Raw genomic sequence first — 15,735 nt, 5'->3', positions numbered from 1 at the left:
GCCCCGTCTGTGTGTGTTTCCCGTGTGCACACTATCAAATGTGATTTTCTCCTGGCATCTGTCTCATGGTATTTTGATTTTCAGTCTAGCTCAAAGGACCACAGGGCAGGGGAAGGCCTCCTCCCCGACAGCGGTCTGCACCCTCTGAACCCACATATTCCAAATCTCCCTTTGTCGTCACGTTCTTGGGGACTCCGGTGTCCTTCCCTTCTCCTTGCAATCCCTGTTTTCTGGGCCCAGAGGCTCCAGGGCCCGCCCTGCCTGTCCGCCCCCAGCCATGGCTGCAGCCTCTGCACTCAAGCATCTTTTAAGAATGGCCGGTGCCAGGCAGCCCGGGTGGCTCAGTGGTTTAGCACGGCCTTCAGCCCAGGGTGTGGTCCCAGAGACCTGGGATCAAGTCCCACATCAGGCTCCCTGCATGGAATGGAGCCTGCTTCTCCCTCTGCCTGTGTCATGCCTCTCTCTCTGTGTGTCTCTCATGAATAAATTAAATCTTAAAAAAAAAAAAAAAGAATGGCCGGTGCCCCTCTCATCTTCCTCTCTGTGTCCCACACAGCACAGGGGTGCACGGTGCTCGTGGGCTGGTATGTTCCAACCTATCTACAGCTTCAGCCACAGCCGGACTTAGGATAAGGCCAGCTGTCAGCTGTCCCTAAAACTAGAGCCCATCTCCAAGGAGCAAGTTCCAGGTCAGATTACTCAGCATTTAAAATCTCAGATCCCCGGGCCTCCCCTCCTCATGGGAGGGTGTGACCTGAAGTTCTAGATTGAAATACAGGCTGCCCCAGATAGGAAGAGCCCCACGGAGCCTGCAGCCACAGCTGGAAAGGAACACGGGGTCCCTAAAGCTCCATCAAGGTTATTATCTGAGTTCTTTTTCTGCCTAAATTTTTCTACTAATCTACACTGTTTGTTCCAAAATATGTTTCAAATCATCATGCATCACGGGCACCGTTTCCTTCCCAGACTACAGAAACCTGCACATAAAAGGGAGTCCAGATCACGGCCACTGCACGGACTTCACACCGGTGCTTCCAGCAACAGGTACTCACCCACATTGGTGATGTACAGTGGAAGCCAGAAGAGGAAAGTGTAGCTGACCAACTTCGCAAACAGCAAACACAGAGAGAACTCGATCACACCCTGAAAAAGAGCGAGCCAGTCTTTACCCCAAATGTGTACTCAGCAGGTTTACTTAAAGGTGCAACAGAATTATGAGTTACTCATTCCCCTAAGAACAGCTGGCACCTCTGGGCTTGTGGCACCGGCAGATGCTGCCGGCAGAGGACAGGATGCCGCCCAGGGAAGGGAGAGGACCGGCCCACGGCCACTCCGGCAGCACGTCCTCCCTTTGCAGATTGACACCCAAAGTCTTGATGTCAGATCAGAGTCCCTAAAAGTACGCACTGATTTGGTTCCCGCACCACGTTGCTCTGGAAACTTAGCGGCTAGAGTTCTCAGAGCATGCCTGGAGGGCCACCTGGTCACCGCGCACTTGGTCCTCTCTCCCCTCTTGCCAGAAACTGCTGCAAACAACGCAGCAGCCGACACGCACGGGACAGGCCTTCTGATGGGCCCACACCTGCGCCCGCAGCCTGCCTGCTCCCCACAAAGCAGAGTGCTGGGAAGACTCCAGGGAGAGATGTAGGTCGCAAAAGGGACGCCGGGGCCTGCCATCTGATGGCGACTGTGAGAGTCCTGTGTTCTACTTGAGCTCTACTTTTACAAAGATGTGGCCTCACGGGACAGCCATTCCAGATGTCATTGGGAGGTCTGGGTGAGAAACAGGGTGTGACACTAAGGGTCACGCTATGTGCGCACAGGAACACCCACCAAACTAGGCAGGGAACACAATTCTCAACGTGCGTGATTCTGGAATTACCCGTGTTAGTGTTTCACAGGGGCCAGGCCGGGATGAGCATGCGCGCAGGGCTGACGGCACGAGGACCATGCACCCGGAGCGGTGCCCACTGCTGTCCTGAGTGACCCCGTGTAATCCCCAGAAGAGTATTACACCAGTCACAGAGCCCCACTGCCCACGAGGCAACAGAGGCTCAGAGTGGCTGACACACTTGCCTGGGACACCCAGCGTGCCGGCGGCAGGGCCAGGTCACGATGCCACTTCAGTCTGCAGCGATGTGCACCCCACCTTCTGCCGAGCGGCGCAGGGCAAAGTTACTAGCTGTTATTAACAATTTTAAAAGTAGCTTTTGGGGATCCCTGGGTGGCTCAGCAGTTTATGGCCTGCCTTTGGCCCAGGGTGTGATCCCAGAGTCCCGGGATCGAGTCCTGCATCAGGCTCCCTGCATGGAGCCTGCCTCTCCCTCTGCCTGTGTCTCTGCCTCTCTCTCTGTGTCTCTAACGAATAAATAAAATATATATATATATTTTTAAGTAGCTTTTTATTTAAAAGCAGCCGGCCCACATCCTCAGTGACTCTGGGAGTCCCGGCCTGGCCTTCCACGTTCCCCACTGGCCGGACGCCCAGCTTCATCTGGGTGCTGCCAGTACTTTCTGTTCTCAAGCAGAAGTCTCCGGAGTGCTTTCATTTCTGTGATGTCATTCTAAGGTCCTGGGTGTACTGTTTGTGTTTCCAGCCTCACCCATTCGCCAAAGGGCCTCTGGGCCTGCGCTCCCTCTGCCCTTTCTCTGCCCTTTCTCTGTGAGGGCCCGCACCAGTGGGGCCACTCTCCTCATGTGAGAGATCTGCGGCAGCTCCTTGCATGTCCCACCCGAGGGCAGGAGCCCAGATGTTTCTAGGTGTGGTCTATGAGGCCAGCAACAGCACAGGCCTGGACATCCTACCCCACGGGGGCAGTGTGTGCGATCTCCCCTCTCCACCTGCTTCTGCCCTGGGCTCGGCCTTCATCGCCTGCCATGGCTCGCCGTGTTAGAATACATCTTCCACGTGTCCTTTGGGAGGCCCCCAGATTCTCTGAGGGAGCCTGTGAATTTAATACAAGAAAATCTAAAGCAACGAGAAATGTCACCACTGCCTGTGTAAAAACCTCTGGCTGGACCTCCTTCCCGCCCTGATCCCATACCAGCATGCCGGCCAGCAGGTGCTACGTGAGCCTGTTAGCCCGGAGCTGGGGCCCACTGCCCGACCACGGACCAGCACCCTCATCTTTACACCAGTGCACAAGTGCAGTCTGCAGACCATCGGCTTTGTGTGTCCAGGGGCCTCGGTCTTCTCCCTTGGCTCTGCACGCTCGCCCCCTTACTCCTCCTGTTGGCACCTACAGCTCACACAGACCAGCTCTGTTCTCCTACAAGCGCTTTAAAGGGTAGAGAAGATCGAGTGGCCGCTTGCACACCACAGAGCAGAACTCGGGACAGCACCTCCCAGGGGCTCACCCTCGGGGTCTTCAGGGGCCTGGGAGGGGGAGCACCGGGGAGAAGAGGGGGCCCGGGGCACAGGCTTGCTGCCTCCAGATGTTCCAGTTTTCTGAGTGGAAGTGTGAAGCCCTAGTTGTCTATGAACTCGGTGACCTTCTACATGGAGGCAACCGACTTTGAAAAATTGAAAGCAGTGTGAGGCAAACACAGCCTGCAGCCTTCCCCAGGCCCCAGCCCGCCTGTTGGCAACTTCTGGGTTATGCCGTAGAGTCCTAACCCGGGGATTATCTAACCACGGATTTCTTTTTTTAAGCTCGATCGTCCGCAGCGGGCACAAGGGCCCCTTTCTGAAACCCCTCCCAGGCAGGCGTACTCACGGGGATCTTCAAGGCTCCAGTGAAGCTGATGGCGGCCATGCCGCCCCCGCTGTCGGCGGGGAGGACGACGATGTGGTTCTGGTGGACGGGGTGCTTCCCGTCCGAAAGCAGCAAGCATTGCATCTCGGGGTCCTGGAGGCGAAGCCCATTGGAAAGAGGAAAGAGAGAGAAGGTGTTACCAGGGAGGGCGTCTGGCTGAGCAAGGCCAGAAGTCCCGAGGAGGACGCCGCGCCACTAGGTCTTCGGGGCATCCTGCGTGAGCTTCTCACCAGGTCTTTGCCTTCTAATCCCAAGCACCGAAGTGTCTTTAAGAAATACTAACTAAAAACATGCAAAATCCTTTGACCCAGCCATCTGGAAATCTATTTCTGAAAGATCAAGTGGAAAAATACCAAGAACCATAGGAAAAAACAAATACTTGCAGATTCATTACTTTCAAATGAATTGATACCTAAGTGTAGTTACCAATACACTATTTTAATGAGATATTCTATTTTTTAAATTTTAATTCCTGTATAGTTAACATATAGTTTCAGGTATACAATAAAGTGATTCGTCACATACATACAACGCCCGGTGCTCATCACAACAGGTGCACTCCTTATTAACCACCACCTATTTCCCCGATCTCCCTGCCCACCCCCCCTCTCCTGACCACCAGTGTGTTCTCTAGAGTTAAGAGTCTGTTTCTTGGTTTATCTCTTTTTTCCCCCTTTGCTCTTTTGTTTTCTTTAATTCCACATGGGTGAGGTCAATATGGTATTTTTCTTTCTCTATTTTGCTTAGCATGATACCCTCTAGTTCCATCCATGTTACTGCAGATGGCAAAATGTCATTCTTTTTTTGTGGTTGAATAATATTCCTACACACACACCTCACTTCTCCTTACTCTGTTCATCTACCAATGGATACTTGTGCTGCTTCTATACCTTGGCGACTGTAAATACTGTTATAAACATCATGGTGCATGTATCCTTTTGAATTAGCACATTTGTGTTTTCTGGGGGTAAAGAGTAACGTGATTGCTATACTCTAAGGCAGCTCAATTTTTACCTTTCTGAGGACCCTCCATACTGTTCTCCAGAGCGGCTGCACCAGCTTGCACCCCCACCAATAGTGCAAGAGGGTTCCCCTTTCTCCACATCCTCACCAACACCTGTCGTTTCCTGTCTTGTTAATTTTAGCCGTTCTGACAGGTGTGAGGTGGCTTCTCATTGTGGTTTTGACTTGCATTTCCCTTATGGTGAGTGATGTTGAACATCTTTGCACATGTCCTTTGGCCGTCTGGATGTTGGAGAAATGTCTGTTCATGTCTTCTGCCCAGTTTTTAATTAGATTGCTTTTTGGTATTGAAGTGTGTAAGCTCTTCATACATTTTGGATACTAACCCTTTACCAGATGTGTCATTTACAAATATTTTCTCCCATTCCATAGGTTGCCTTTCAGTTTTGTTGTTTCTTTCTCTGTCTGAAAGTTTTTTATTTTGAGAAGTCTTAATAATTTTTGTTCATTTTTGCTTTTATTTCCCTTGCTTCAGGAGACATATCTAGAAACACGCTGCTATGGCTGAAGTCAGAGACATTACTGCCTATGCTCTCCTCTAGGATTTCTATGGTTTCAGGTCTAGGACAGGTGTTTATAAACACTAAGCAGGCTCTCCAGTGGGTGGCATGCAACCAGATAAAGAGAAAACACAAAACAGATCCTGCTCAGTTAAGAGAAGAGCATCTCTAGCCCAGAGCAGGAATTGCATACAGAAACCCGCCTGGCCCTCTCTGGTTCTGTAAGGCCCTCCTGGGCCACTTGCTGGGCTGGTTGGGAAGCCCCAGATCCGGCCCTTCAGCTATCTAAGCAAGCTTGATCTTTGTTGGAAAGGGCCTCCTGCCCACACCCACTCATCTTTATGCACAGGCTGGAGGGGTAGGGGGCTCCAGCTACCAAATTCCAGTCCTCTGCAGTGTCTGGAGGAGACAAAGGGAAAGTGGGAAGTCACGGTGGGTTTTCCAAAACAAACCAGGGGAACAACGCTGAGTCCTTACAGAGCCAGAGGCCCACTGGGTGGACCAGGTCATGGGATGCTGTGCATCAAGGACCCTATAGGATCTAAGAGCACCTGTGGGAGCCCTTGGTGGGGGGCAGGGCTTCTTCAGCCAGGGCGCCCCACTCCTGGGTGTAGGAGTCAGAGAGCAAAAAGGTTCCATCCACTAAAACACAGACACACACACACACACACACACACACACACACACACACAGGGCAGGGGGAGGGGAAGCATGTAATAATGCACTAACCTAAATGTGATAAGCCCATGCCACACACTGTGCTGCCTGCGGCTATGCTGTGCTGAAAGGTCCCCCCTAGAGATCTGTGGATTCCCACTGTGTGCCTTGGGGAATCACCTCTAGTATTTAAACATCCACTCAGTGCCCATTGTTTGTTGAGCCACAGCCAATCAAAAGATCCTCAGAGAAGCCAAGGATGGGCAATGACTCATGACTACAAAGTGACAAATTCTGACCATCCACAAGCCAATCATCATAAAGACCTGAAGGATGGAAGAGGGTCCTCCTGGCTCCATGAACGCCAGAGCCTCTTCCTCTTCCCTTATGCATTTCCTTTCCTTATGCACTCCTTTATGCACTCCTTTCCTTATGCATTTCCTCATGAAGTTGTTCAGAGTCAGGCCTGGCACAGAAGCGGTGGCGATGAAGGGGCTGGCTGACACTGAACTCTGAGCCTAGGGGATCTGAGCTGGGTCATTCTGGGAAAGGGGACACCAGGATGTCCTGCCGAAATTGGAGGACTCCTTTCTGGTGACCCGGGAGCCACCTCCAGTGAATGAGCCCTTCCTGCCACGTGAGAGATACGGGACCCAAACCAGCTTGGTCATGGGCACGTCAAGGTCAGCCTGTGGTGTGGCCAGGCCTGAAGAAACAAGACTTGCCAGGGCCTGTCAATGTGTAACAGTCTCTCTGGTGATATGTTAGTCAATAGGCTTTTGCAGGACAGGAAGGGGAAGAGGGAAGTTACACTCAGAAGACAGAGCTGGCTGTACTGCTCGTGCTGGGCTGCAACACAGGGCCCGGGGTCTTGCCTCAAAGGAAAAGGTAAGTCTTCAGTAGCAATCGGGGGAGTTACAGCCATTTGGACATTGATTAACTCCTGATGCTGCGGATCCAGTATCTGCGTTCCTCTGAGGTTCCTGTGGGGAGTCCCAAGCCCTGCTGTGAGGGGCAGAGCCCTGAGGACAGAGTCTGTGCTGTGTAAGGAGAGTCTCTCCCTGTGCTTGGTCTCTCCAGCGTCCCAGGAGAAGGCAGCCATCAAGAAGTGAGCCTCACCCCAGGCCCCACCAGTGCCTGGATCTGGGACTTCTTTCCTCCAGAAAGAAACGTGTCCTGTTTAAGACACCCAGTCTAGGGTATTTTTGCCAAGACATCCAATTTTTTAAATGCAAACTCAACAGTGAGGAGAGAGTTGAGCGCATTCCAATTGAATCTCCCTAAATTCCAAGAACCAAGATGTACGAAACATCATTTTTCCCTTTCCTGTTGTATCAACCACCACAAGTAAGTTTCCTTGGGCAGAAAAGAAAAACAAAAGTAAGGAGTCCATTCGGTACACTTATCCTTTAGGCTATTTGACTTAGAAAAGCTTGTAATTTTAAGAAGTCAAACTAAATCCGAGATGCCCCTGTGGCTCAATGCGGCCTGTGAAGCAGAGCCCCATGAAATACTGCTCGGGAGTCTCCTGAAAGGGAAGGGGTGGCAGCGCTGCCTCAGTTTCCTTGTCTGGAACGTGGAAGTGGCAGGTTGGAGGCCTGGGAGATGACTATGTTACTCGCTGGGCCCACCTCCCATGCCCAGCCCTCCCTGTGCATCCTTTGAATCCCTCTGGCCCAGGTCGGTGCAGACCCCGGCCTCTCCTCCTCCACAGCTCTACCCAAGCCACCTGCTAAAGGACGGATCCCAAGACTGGGCCTGCACCAGAGCCTGCTTACCCCCTCCCTCTGGACTCCTCGACTTAGCTGCTGTGGGAAACTGCTGGTTTCCATCTGCACCCCACCCCTGCCCCCCAGAATGGGAGTCCATGGGAGCAAGGGACGCTGCCGCAGATGATCCGGGTGTGACCTGACCTGGGACCCTGAATACTGGAAACAGTCGTAGAATGAGTGCATCACTTTCAAAGTTGACTAGAAACTTAAAGTCCAGCTTGCAGCCCAAAGAAATCGCACGAGGCAGACTCAGACTGTGCAGAGGAACTCCGAGACTCAGGTTTGTCACGAGGCAGGGCTCTGATTTCTGCGCAGCAGCAGGGCTGGTCCAACTCACCAGAGACTTGTTCTTGTCCATGAAGATCTGCTTCTGCAGTCTGACTCTCTGCGTGCCGTTCTCACAACCCTTCGGCTGCGGGGAGACAAAAGGAGAATTGAGCAATCACTGATCCGACAGCCGGCAGCCACAACCAACGGCACCGAAGTGAGGGTGCTCTGTGCTGTCCTCGCAAAACAGCTGCCGAGGGCAAGTAAGACACACAATTAAAATAAAACAAAGGGCTGAGGGGCCTGGGTGGCTCAGTCGGTTAAGTGTCCGACTCTTGGTTTTGGCTCAGGTCATGATCTCAGGGTTGTAGGATCGAGCCCCATGTAGGGCTCTGCGCTCAACGAGGAGTCCACTGTAGAGCCCCTCTCCCCTGCCCCTCCCGCTCCTGCTCCCTCTCTCTCTCTCAAATAAATAAAAATACATAAAACAAAGGGCTAACTGGAGGCTCTAGACCCTCAGATCAAAGATGTTTAAAGAAGATCCTTCCTGGAAGAATGATCCAAGATTGAGGTGAAAGGACTTATGAAGCCGCTAATCGTGGCAACTTCACTTTCATGTCTTCATGAACTTCACCTTCATGGCTTTGACATTTTTGAATGACCCTGAAAGGAAAGGCCTGTAGAAATAATATCGGGCAATATTTTTCTCCAACCTCCTGGGTCAGCAGGTGGATCAGAAGGCAGATTGTGTGCGTGCAGGGGACGCGTGGACATCTCTGAGTGCGGCCGCTGGGCCGGCTGTTAGGGTTAATTCACAGCACAGCTAAACACTAATCCGTTTAAGTTTTGAAACTGAAATTCATGCTCATGGCAGGAAAATAGCTTTTAAACTACTATAAAATATCAACTATGTTTTTTTTTTTAAACGTGGACTGTAACCTTCCTGAAGGCAGTGCTTTTTTTTTTTCTTTTTAAAAAATTTTTATTTATTTATGATAGTCACACAGAGAGAGAGAGAGAGAGAGAGAGAGAGAGGCAGAGACACAGGCAGAGGGAGAAGCAGGCTCCATGCACCAGGAGCCCGACGTGGGATTTGATTCCGGGTCTCCAGGATCGCGCCCTGGGCCAAAGGCAGGTGCTAAACCAGCTGCGCCACCCAGGGATCCCAAGGTAGTGCATTTTCAAAACTGATTCTTCATTTATTTTTTTGAAGAAGGTGCCAGAACCCTTCTTTTCAAATTAATTTTGCTCAAAAGCTCCAAGTGTGAACAAATGGACCAAAACCTCTCCTCCTGCATCATGGCAGGTGCTGTTTGGGGAGCGGCGGCCTGCGGGGAGAGCAAGAGGAGGTCCTGCCCTGGGGCTGCCCTGAGTGGGGAGACCAGCAGAGAGGGGCAAATGAACTTTATGCAGGGAAAAATGGGGAGCTGTGGGGGGGGTGTCAAGTCAGTGACATGCCCTGACTCCTGTTTCAAGAAAGTCTGCCCAGGAGGAGCAAAGGTCAACTGTCTGGGGAGGCTCAGAGGAGAGACTCGGTGCCCCGGGCCCCAGTGGTGGAGGGAACATCCCGCGTGGTGAGGAGGACACTCTGGGTTTGGCCTGCCCACAGTGAGGACAGGGGATCCCCGAATGAGAAGGAATGCTGGGGCTCAGCAAGTCTATGGGGTAGAGAGAGATTATTCCAGTTGTGACTCGTCTGAGACCCTGTGGGGATGGCAGGCGCACAGCGGCATGAGTGACGGGGAGCTCAGCGTGGAGGCCCTGCTGGGACTCCACACAGGGAGGTGCTGGCCACCAGGGCCTCCGTAGATCTCTGCAGGGAGGGTGTGGATGGGTGCTAGGGCATCTGGGGGTCTGGCAGAGATGTGGGGCCAGCAAAGCACTCAGTGTGGCCACGGCTGGACTGTCATGGGAGGCCTGGGACAGCTTGGCATCTGCAGGCCTGAGAAAGGGGGCACTTCATGGGAGAGGGAAAAATCACATCTGAGTGGGAAAAATTGGAGAGGGACACAAACCATGAGAGACTCTTAAGTCTGGGAAACAAAGGGTTGTGGAAGGGGAGGTGGGTGGGGGGATAGGGTGACTGGGTGATGGGCACTGAGGGGGGCACTTGTTGGGATGAGCACTGGGGGTCATACTATGTGGCAAATCGAATTTAAATAAAAAAAATCACATCAGCACCAGCAACAGGCCAAGTGGGACAGGGCCAGAGGCTGACTACATGTGGCCAGATGATGTTGCTGGGCCTGTGATGGTCTGTTTTTTGTTTTTTTAAAGATTTTATTTATTTGTTTGATAGAGACAGAGAGTGCATCAGTAGGTGGAGGGGCAGAGAGAGAGGGAGAAGCAGATGCCCTGCTGAGCAGGGAGCCCATCCCAGGACCCCAGGATCATGACTTGAGCTCACCAACGGAGCCCCCAGGTGCCCTATGGCCGGCTGTTTGGGTGGGACAGTGCAGGCCTGAGGAAAGGAGAGAAGCCCTGCCAGTGCAGTGAGGGAGGGGATGCCCCAGGGGTCTGCTCTAAGGCAAGCGGGGAACCGGGCAGGAGCGAGGGCCACGCAGGTTTCATCCAAGGTGGGGACGCCAGCTGCTGGGAGCAACGCAGGGAAGAGGGAGCGCGGAGACGCAGGAGCAGGTGGACGAAGGAGCAAGTTCCTCGCGGCCACAACAGGGCAGGCCCGGCCTCACGTCAGCCTTCTGGGGACACCGCCACCCAGACTGCACCCCGTTCCCGCTGTGGTCACGATGGGCCCTTCTCCAGCACTGCCTGTATTGTGAGGGCAGGCCCCATGCCCACACTTGTCACCCACAGACACCGCACAGACTGGACCAGGCTGGTGACAGTCCTCAGACACCGGCCGACGGCACACTGTCCCAGAGGACACGAGGAGCCGAGGGGGTCCTTACCGCCACCAGGGAGGAGGAGCAGGCGATGTCCTTCGGATCTGAAACATCAAAGGGGGACAGCGGTGAACCCAGGCCCGGGCGTGTCCACCACCCAAGACATTAAAACGAGACCCATCTGATACTTGACTAAGTGAGCAAGGGTTTCAGGAAAAGACGATGCCCGTGGCAGCACCATGCCACGCACCCCGCACGCCCCTCCTTCAGTCCCCGGGACACACGCTGGGTGAAGGGAGCCCCGGCAAAGGCAGACCATCGTGCGTGTGTAAAGGGCTTTGCACTATGGGAAAGATTTCACACGGGACAAGTACAAATGCGCAGAGGGTGTGTACACGACGATGACGAGCCACAGGAGGTACGTTTAAGGGCAAGGGTGCTCTGAGCCTGCACTGGGTTCTCTCTGGTCGCAGACACCCATGCACGGGAGCCCGGGCTCCAGCAGGCCGGGGAGCCCCAAGGCTACAGGGACGCCTCCTACCGTGAGGCCAGCCGGTGGCGCTGCCACCAGGGGGGTCGCTGCGAGCACAGGGCAGCGCTTGTCAAGGCCGCGTGCACAGAGAAGCCCCTCCTGACCACGGCTGCGGGGAGACGGGTGCATGGTGGGGGAAGGGGGCTCCCCAGAGAGTGCGACATCGGAGCAGAGAGGCCTACTTGGGGGTCCCCCTGCTGAGAGGTACGGGGTGGACGAGGCAAGTCTGGTCTGCACGCCAGAGTGAGGGGGCCACGAGCCCCGTTGACTTCCTCATGGCTCCTTTTGGGGGACCCTATCAGGGGCTCTGGGGTCCCAGGCAGGAAAGAGAAGGGCCTGGAACACAGGGGTGCATCCGCCTCTTCTCCCCTAGATGCTCGGGCCCAGGAGGGAAGGCGAGGAGGCTGGGGGCTGCGGCAGACGCAGAGCGAGGGAGTGAGGAGAGGCTGCGGTTAGGGGCCAGTGCGTGTCCCACCAGCAGCGGCCAGTCGCCCACTTTCCACCGTGTGGCAGGGGGAGGCTCGCACGGGGGAAAGATGGTGGCTGAGAAGTCACGGACGGGTGGTATTTCTCAGATGCTTTTTAAGAAAAGAGTTCCCACGGCCCCAGAGAATACTGTTCAAGTCCCTGGGCTCTAGGGAACCCAGGCTGGAGAAGCAGACTTCAGGAGAACCCACGCTCCCCCCGCAGGAAGACGGCTTTCAAACACATGTCGTCTCTGTGAGAAGAGACAGTGTTTATAACCCATAAAGTTTGTTTTTTAAAAATTATCACCTAAGTGAAAATTTTTTTTTAATTGAATCCATAAGAACACATCCCACGGACCCAGGGGTCCATGGCCAAAGTCTGAATGGGTGACCAGGCACCTGGTTACGCCTCAGCTTCAGCACTTCCTGTGTGACCTACAGCCCCGAGCCTGGAGACTTTGCCCTGGAAATCCACGAGATAACACCGCACTGAGCCTGGCACAGCGTCTGGGACACGGAAGCACTTGCTACGTGCTGGCCGCCTCCCCCCACGAGAATGTCCTCGCGAGGACGTGGAAGAAGGGCCACAGGGCACGTGCTCCCTGATTACTCGGAGAGTCTGAAAGGTGTGTGAACTCCAGTGCAAATAACAAGTAAACCTCAGATCTTAATACAAGAGGGTAGATGCCAACACTCGTGGGAGCACACAGTGGAGACGGGCTCAGAGGAAGACCCCCGGTGGGAAGGCAGAGAAATGCCAGGGTCAGGTGCCCATGAGCCCCATGAGCCTGGCGCTGGGGAGCAGCCCCCGCAGAAGCCAGGGGAGGAGAGCAAGTAGCCAAGGGTGGGGGGAATAGGGACCGCTGATCCCAGGACACGAGCCGTCCAAGGCAGCGCTGGGGGACGCTGGGTGAGGGCAGGGGCCAGGTGACGAGAAAAACCTGGTGGCCCTGGGCTCTGGAGGGAACCTGCATGCATTGAGACACCTGCCCCAGACCGCGAAAAGTGGGAGGAGAAGGTCAGGGGTGGGGGGCCGGGAAGGAGGGAGGAGGCACTGCAGGTGGTGCCCTGAAGGGGGACAGGGGAGCCACTGAGGATCTCGTGTCACCTGGAGCGTCCGTACTACCAATGGCCGGACATACAGACTCTCGGCACAAATCCACCCACAGCCCCGGGAATGTGACTGGGGGTGGGGGTGGTGGGGGGAAGGGGAGACAAGCTCCGAGTCCAGGCCTCACCTCACAGCACCCGCCCCGCCCACCCAGTCTCCCACCAGGGTCAGCACCCTGCCTTTCCCCGCAGGTCAAGGGGAACCCACGGAGCAGAGGCGCAGCGCGGGTGTGCAGGTGCGCATCTGTCCCCCACGCAGTAACAGCGGCCTCCCGGGACAGCCTCACACGTGCGGTCCCCTGGCCTCAAGGCCTGCTGGGCGGGGGAAGCTGAGGGATGGTGCTTCTGCCCCACAGTGACCGGGGCCGAGAGGCAGTGCTCCAGGGTCCCTGTGGGAACTGGATGGGGACCCCAACAAGACAGGGTGGGAAGGCAGCTCCAGGAGACCCTGGGGGGACCCTCCGCCGTGGCCCACCCCGTCGGAAGCCACAGGAGTGGGGCAGCTCGGTGGGAAGGAGGCTCTCGTTCGATCACAGAAGACGAACCGCAGCTTCCTTGTTCCTGGGAGCCGAGCCCTGAGCGGAGGACGAGGCCCTGCCCGGGAAACCAAGCTGATGGGTCTCAGTGCTCAGATCCCGGCCCGGCCGGCAAACAAGCTCACGTCTGTCTCCTGCCACACACCCCATCCCTCACCGCATTTCCTCTTTCCCCCATAACCAATCATCGGTAGAGGAAGAGAAGAAAAGGTACCGTGGATTCTCGACCCGGGGCAGGACACACCTGGGGCCCCCTGCACACGAGCAAAGAGGCGTGCATTGTTCTCCAGGTGACTAATGCCTAAGGGACACGCTGAGCGCCCTGGTGCCAGGAAGCCAGCCTAGAGAACAGGTGCCACCAGGGACCTTGCCTGGAACTCTGGGCCACCCCGGCCCTGCTGACGTGCCACAGCTGGCTATGGTGGTAAGTGGGCTCAACGGTCCCAGCCGTCTCATAGCTCACCTCACAGATGGCCCCCGGAGGACATGGTGACAGTGGGGTGAGCAGCCCTACCCCTCCCTGCTCGCCCTAGTGGACCATGGCCTCCCCTCACAGACGGAGGCTGGCCCGCAGCCTCACATCTGCACGGGTAGACAGCGGTCACTTTAAAATGGAAAGGTTTGCTTCAGCAACAGGGAAAGAGAAGCGAGAAGAGGAGTCAAACAGTCCTTAACGTCCTGGACGAAGCTGGCAGCTCGGAGCACAAAGCTGAAGCTGCCATGAATGCCCGGCACGGATGGCGTAACTGGGCTCCTGGGCATCCCGACCCGGGAGGGAACAGTAGGGAGCCGTCTAGCACTGTGTGGTGTTATTTTGCTTTTAGCCAAATTAAGGAAGCAAATGCCCAATACAACTCCTCAGAGCAGCTCACGGGATTAGAAGAGCAGAGCAGTGCTGGCTTGGGGTAATTGCCAGGAATCTCTGTCCTGCCAGATTTCTATTCTGAAAGTTAATGTCCAATCCAATTAAATCACAAGTTTGGTATTGAGTCTAGAACGGAACAAAGAATCTGATTTTCTGGTAGCACGCTCCCCACCTGCTCAGGATATACGGTCTTGAGTCATGCAATGATTTTATCATGTTGTCTCAGACCTATCTATCAGAAGGCAAACAAGCTGGTGAGATATGAGTTTGTGGGAGCGAGACGGGTGAGCAGGTGCAGCCATGTGGGCTGGGCGCTGCACCCCTGGGGGTGAGCGACGTGGCAGGTCTCGGGGAGACGTGACACTCCCAGCACAAGGCAAACCGTGCACACCTGAGAAAACAGAAAGCCGGCAACACCAGGGGAGAAACAGCTCATGGGAGAAGTCTACACCTGAAGAAGGACGCCTACCTGGCAAGGGGAGAGCCAGGGCGACCCTGGGCCCGCACTGGACGAATGTGGCCCATTCTCTTAGCAACTTGCACCCCGAACCTCTCCTGGGGCGTCCTCCCCAAGGCCGCGTGTACTTACGTTCGATGAGAAACAGAAAGCACACTATCCCCATGGCTGCCACGATGGCCCCGGGAACGATGAAGGACAGGCCCCAGCACGTGGACACCCAGTAGCCAGCAATCAAGGAGCCCAGGATGTTGCCCACCGAGGTGTGGGAATTCCAGACCCCCATAATCAAGCCTCGCCTGTAACACAACACAAGACGGCAAAGGACATTGAGAAGCTTCAGTGGGTCGGCAGGTGTAGGACGGACGGTGCCCAGGATGTGTAAGAGGTGACCTGGAAATCGGCAGGAGTGTGGATGCCGCTCCCGCAAGGCGTTTTTATTTTACCCCAGGCTGAATAACCGCACCTCTCTCCCAGGGCTTGGTGACTTCACGCTTACAGAGAGGAAAGAAACCTTTCCCTGAACGTCGTGGAAGGCCCCAGCTTTAAATTCGTGCTTCCATAATCCAATCATTTGAGGAAATATCTCATTATCAGGACCCACCCGATGAATGAATTGGGAGAACCTGAATGAGGTTCGGGTGATCAGTTCAGGGTCAGCCATGCAGAACGGACAGACTCGCCCCAATCATGACACGGTGGGGGGTGCCTCTCTGGGGAGGAAGTCCCAAGTTCCACAAGTTTCAATCACCTTCCTTCACAAAATAGTGAAAGTGACTTCTTCTGCAGGATGTCTAAAGAATAACTAAAAAGAAGGTGATCTGGATTTCAAAAATAGGGCACCTGGGTGGCTCAGTCGGTTAAAGCGTCTGCCTTCAGCTCAGGTCATGAGATCAAGTCCCCACGTCGGGCTCCCTGCTCAGTAGAAAGTCTGCTTCTCCCTCTGCCCTT

At 54.8% G+C, this 15,735-nt stretch overlaps 1 protein-coding gene across 5 annotated transcripts in view; it reads right to left on the bottom strand.

Annotated features, from left to right (window-relative positions):
* Positions 1 to 15,735, bottom strand: part of SLC37A1 (solute carrier family 37 member 1) — a 75,302-nt gene that overhangs the window by 18,840 nt on the left and 40,727 nt on the right. For all 5 annotated transcript variants that reach the window (XM_038581566.1, XM_038581568.1, XM_038581567.1 and 2 more), the window contains exons 8-12: positions 14,917 to 15,083; positions 10,884 to 10,921; positions 8,045 to 8,119; positions 3,717 to 3,848; positions 1,053 to 1,143 (exon numbers count right to left, since the gene is read on the bottom strand). In XM_038581566.1, the coding sequence (XP_038437494.1) occupies positions 1,053 to 1,143; positions 3,717 to 3,848; positions 8,045 to 8,119; positions 10,884 to 10,921; positions 14,917 to 15,083 (503 nt within the window). The remainder of the gene's footprint in view (positions 1 to 1,052; positions 1,144 to 3,716; positions 3,849 to 8,044; positions 8,120 to 10,883; positions 10,922 to 14,916; positions 15,084 to 15,735) is intronic.

Source organism: Canis lupus, chromosome 31 (genome assembly GCF_011100685.1).
Source record: "Canis lupus familiaris isolate Mischka breed German Shepherd chromosome 31, alternate assembly UU_Cfam_GSD_1.0, whole genome shotgun sequence".
Classification (NCBI taxonomy): domain Eukaryota; kingdom Metazoa; phylum Chordata; class Mammalia; order Carnivora; family Canidae; genus Canis; species Canis lupus.
Note: the sequence above shows the minus strand (reverse complement) of the source record. Positions and strands in the feature narration are given on the sequence as shown.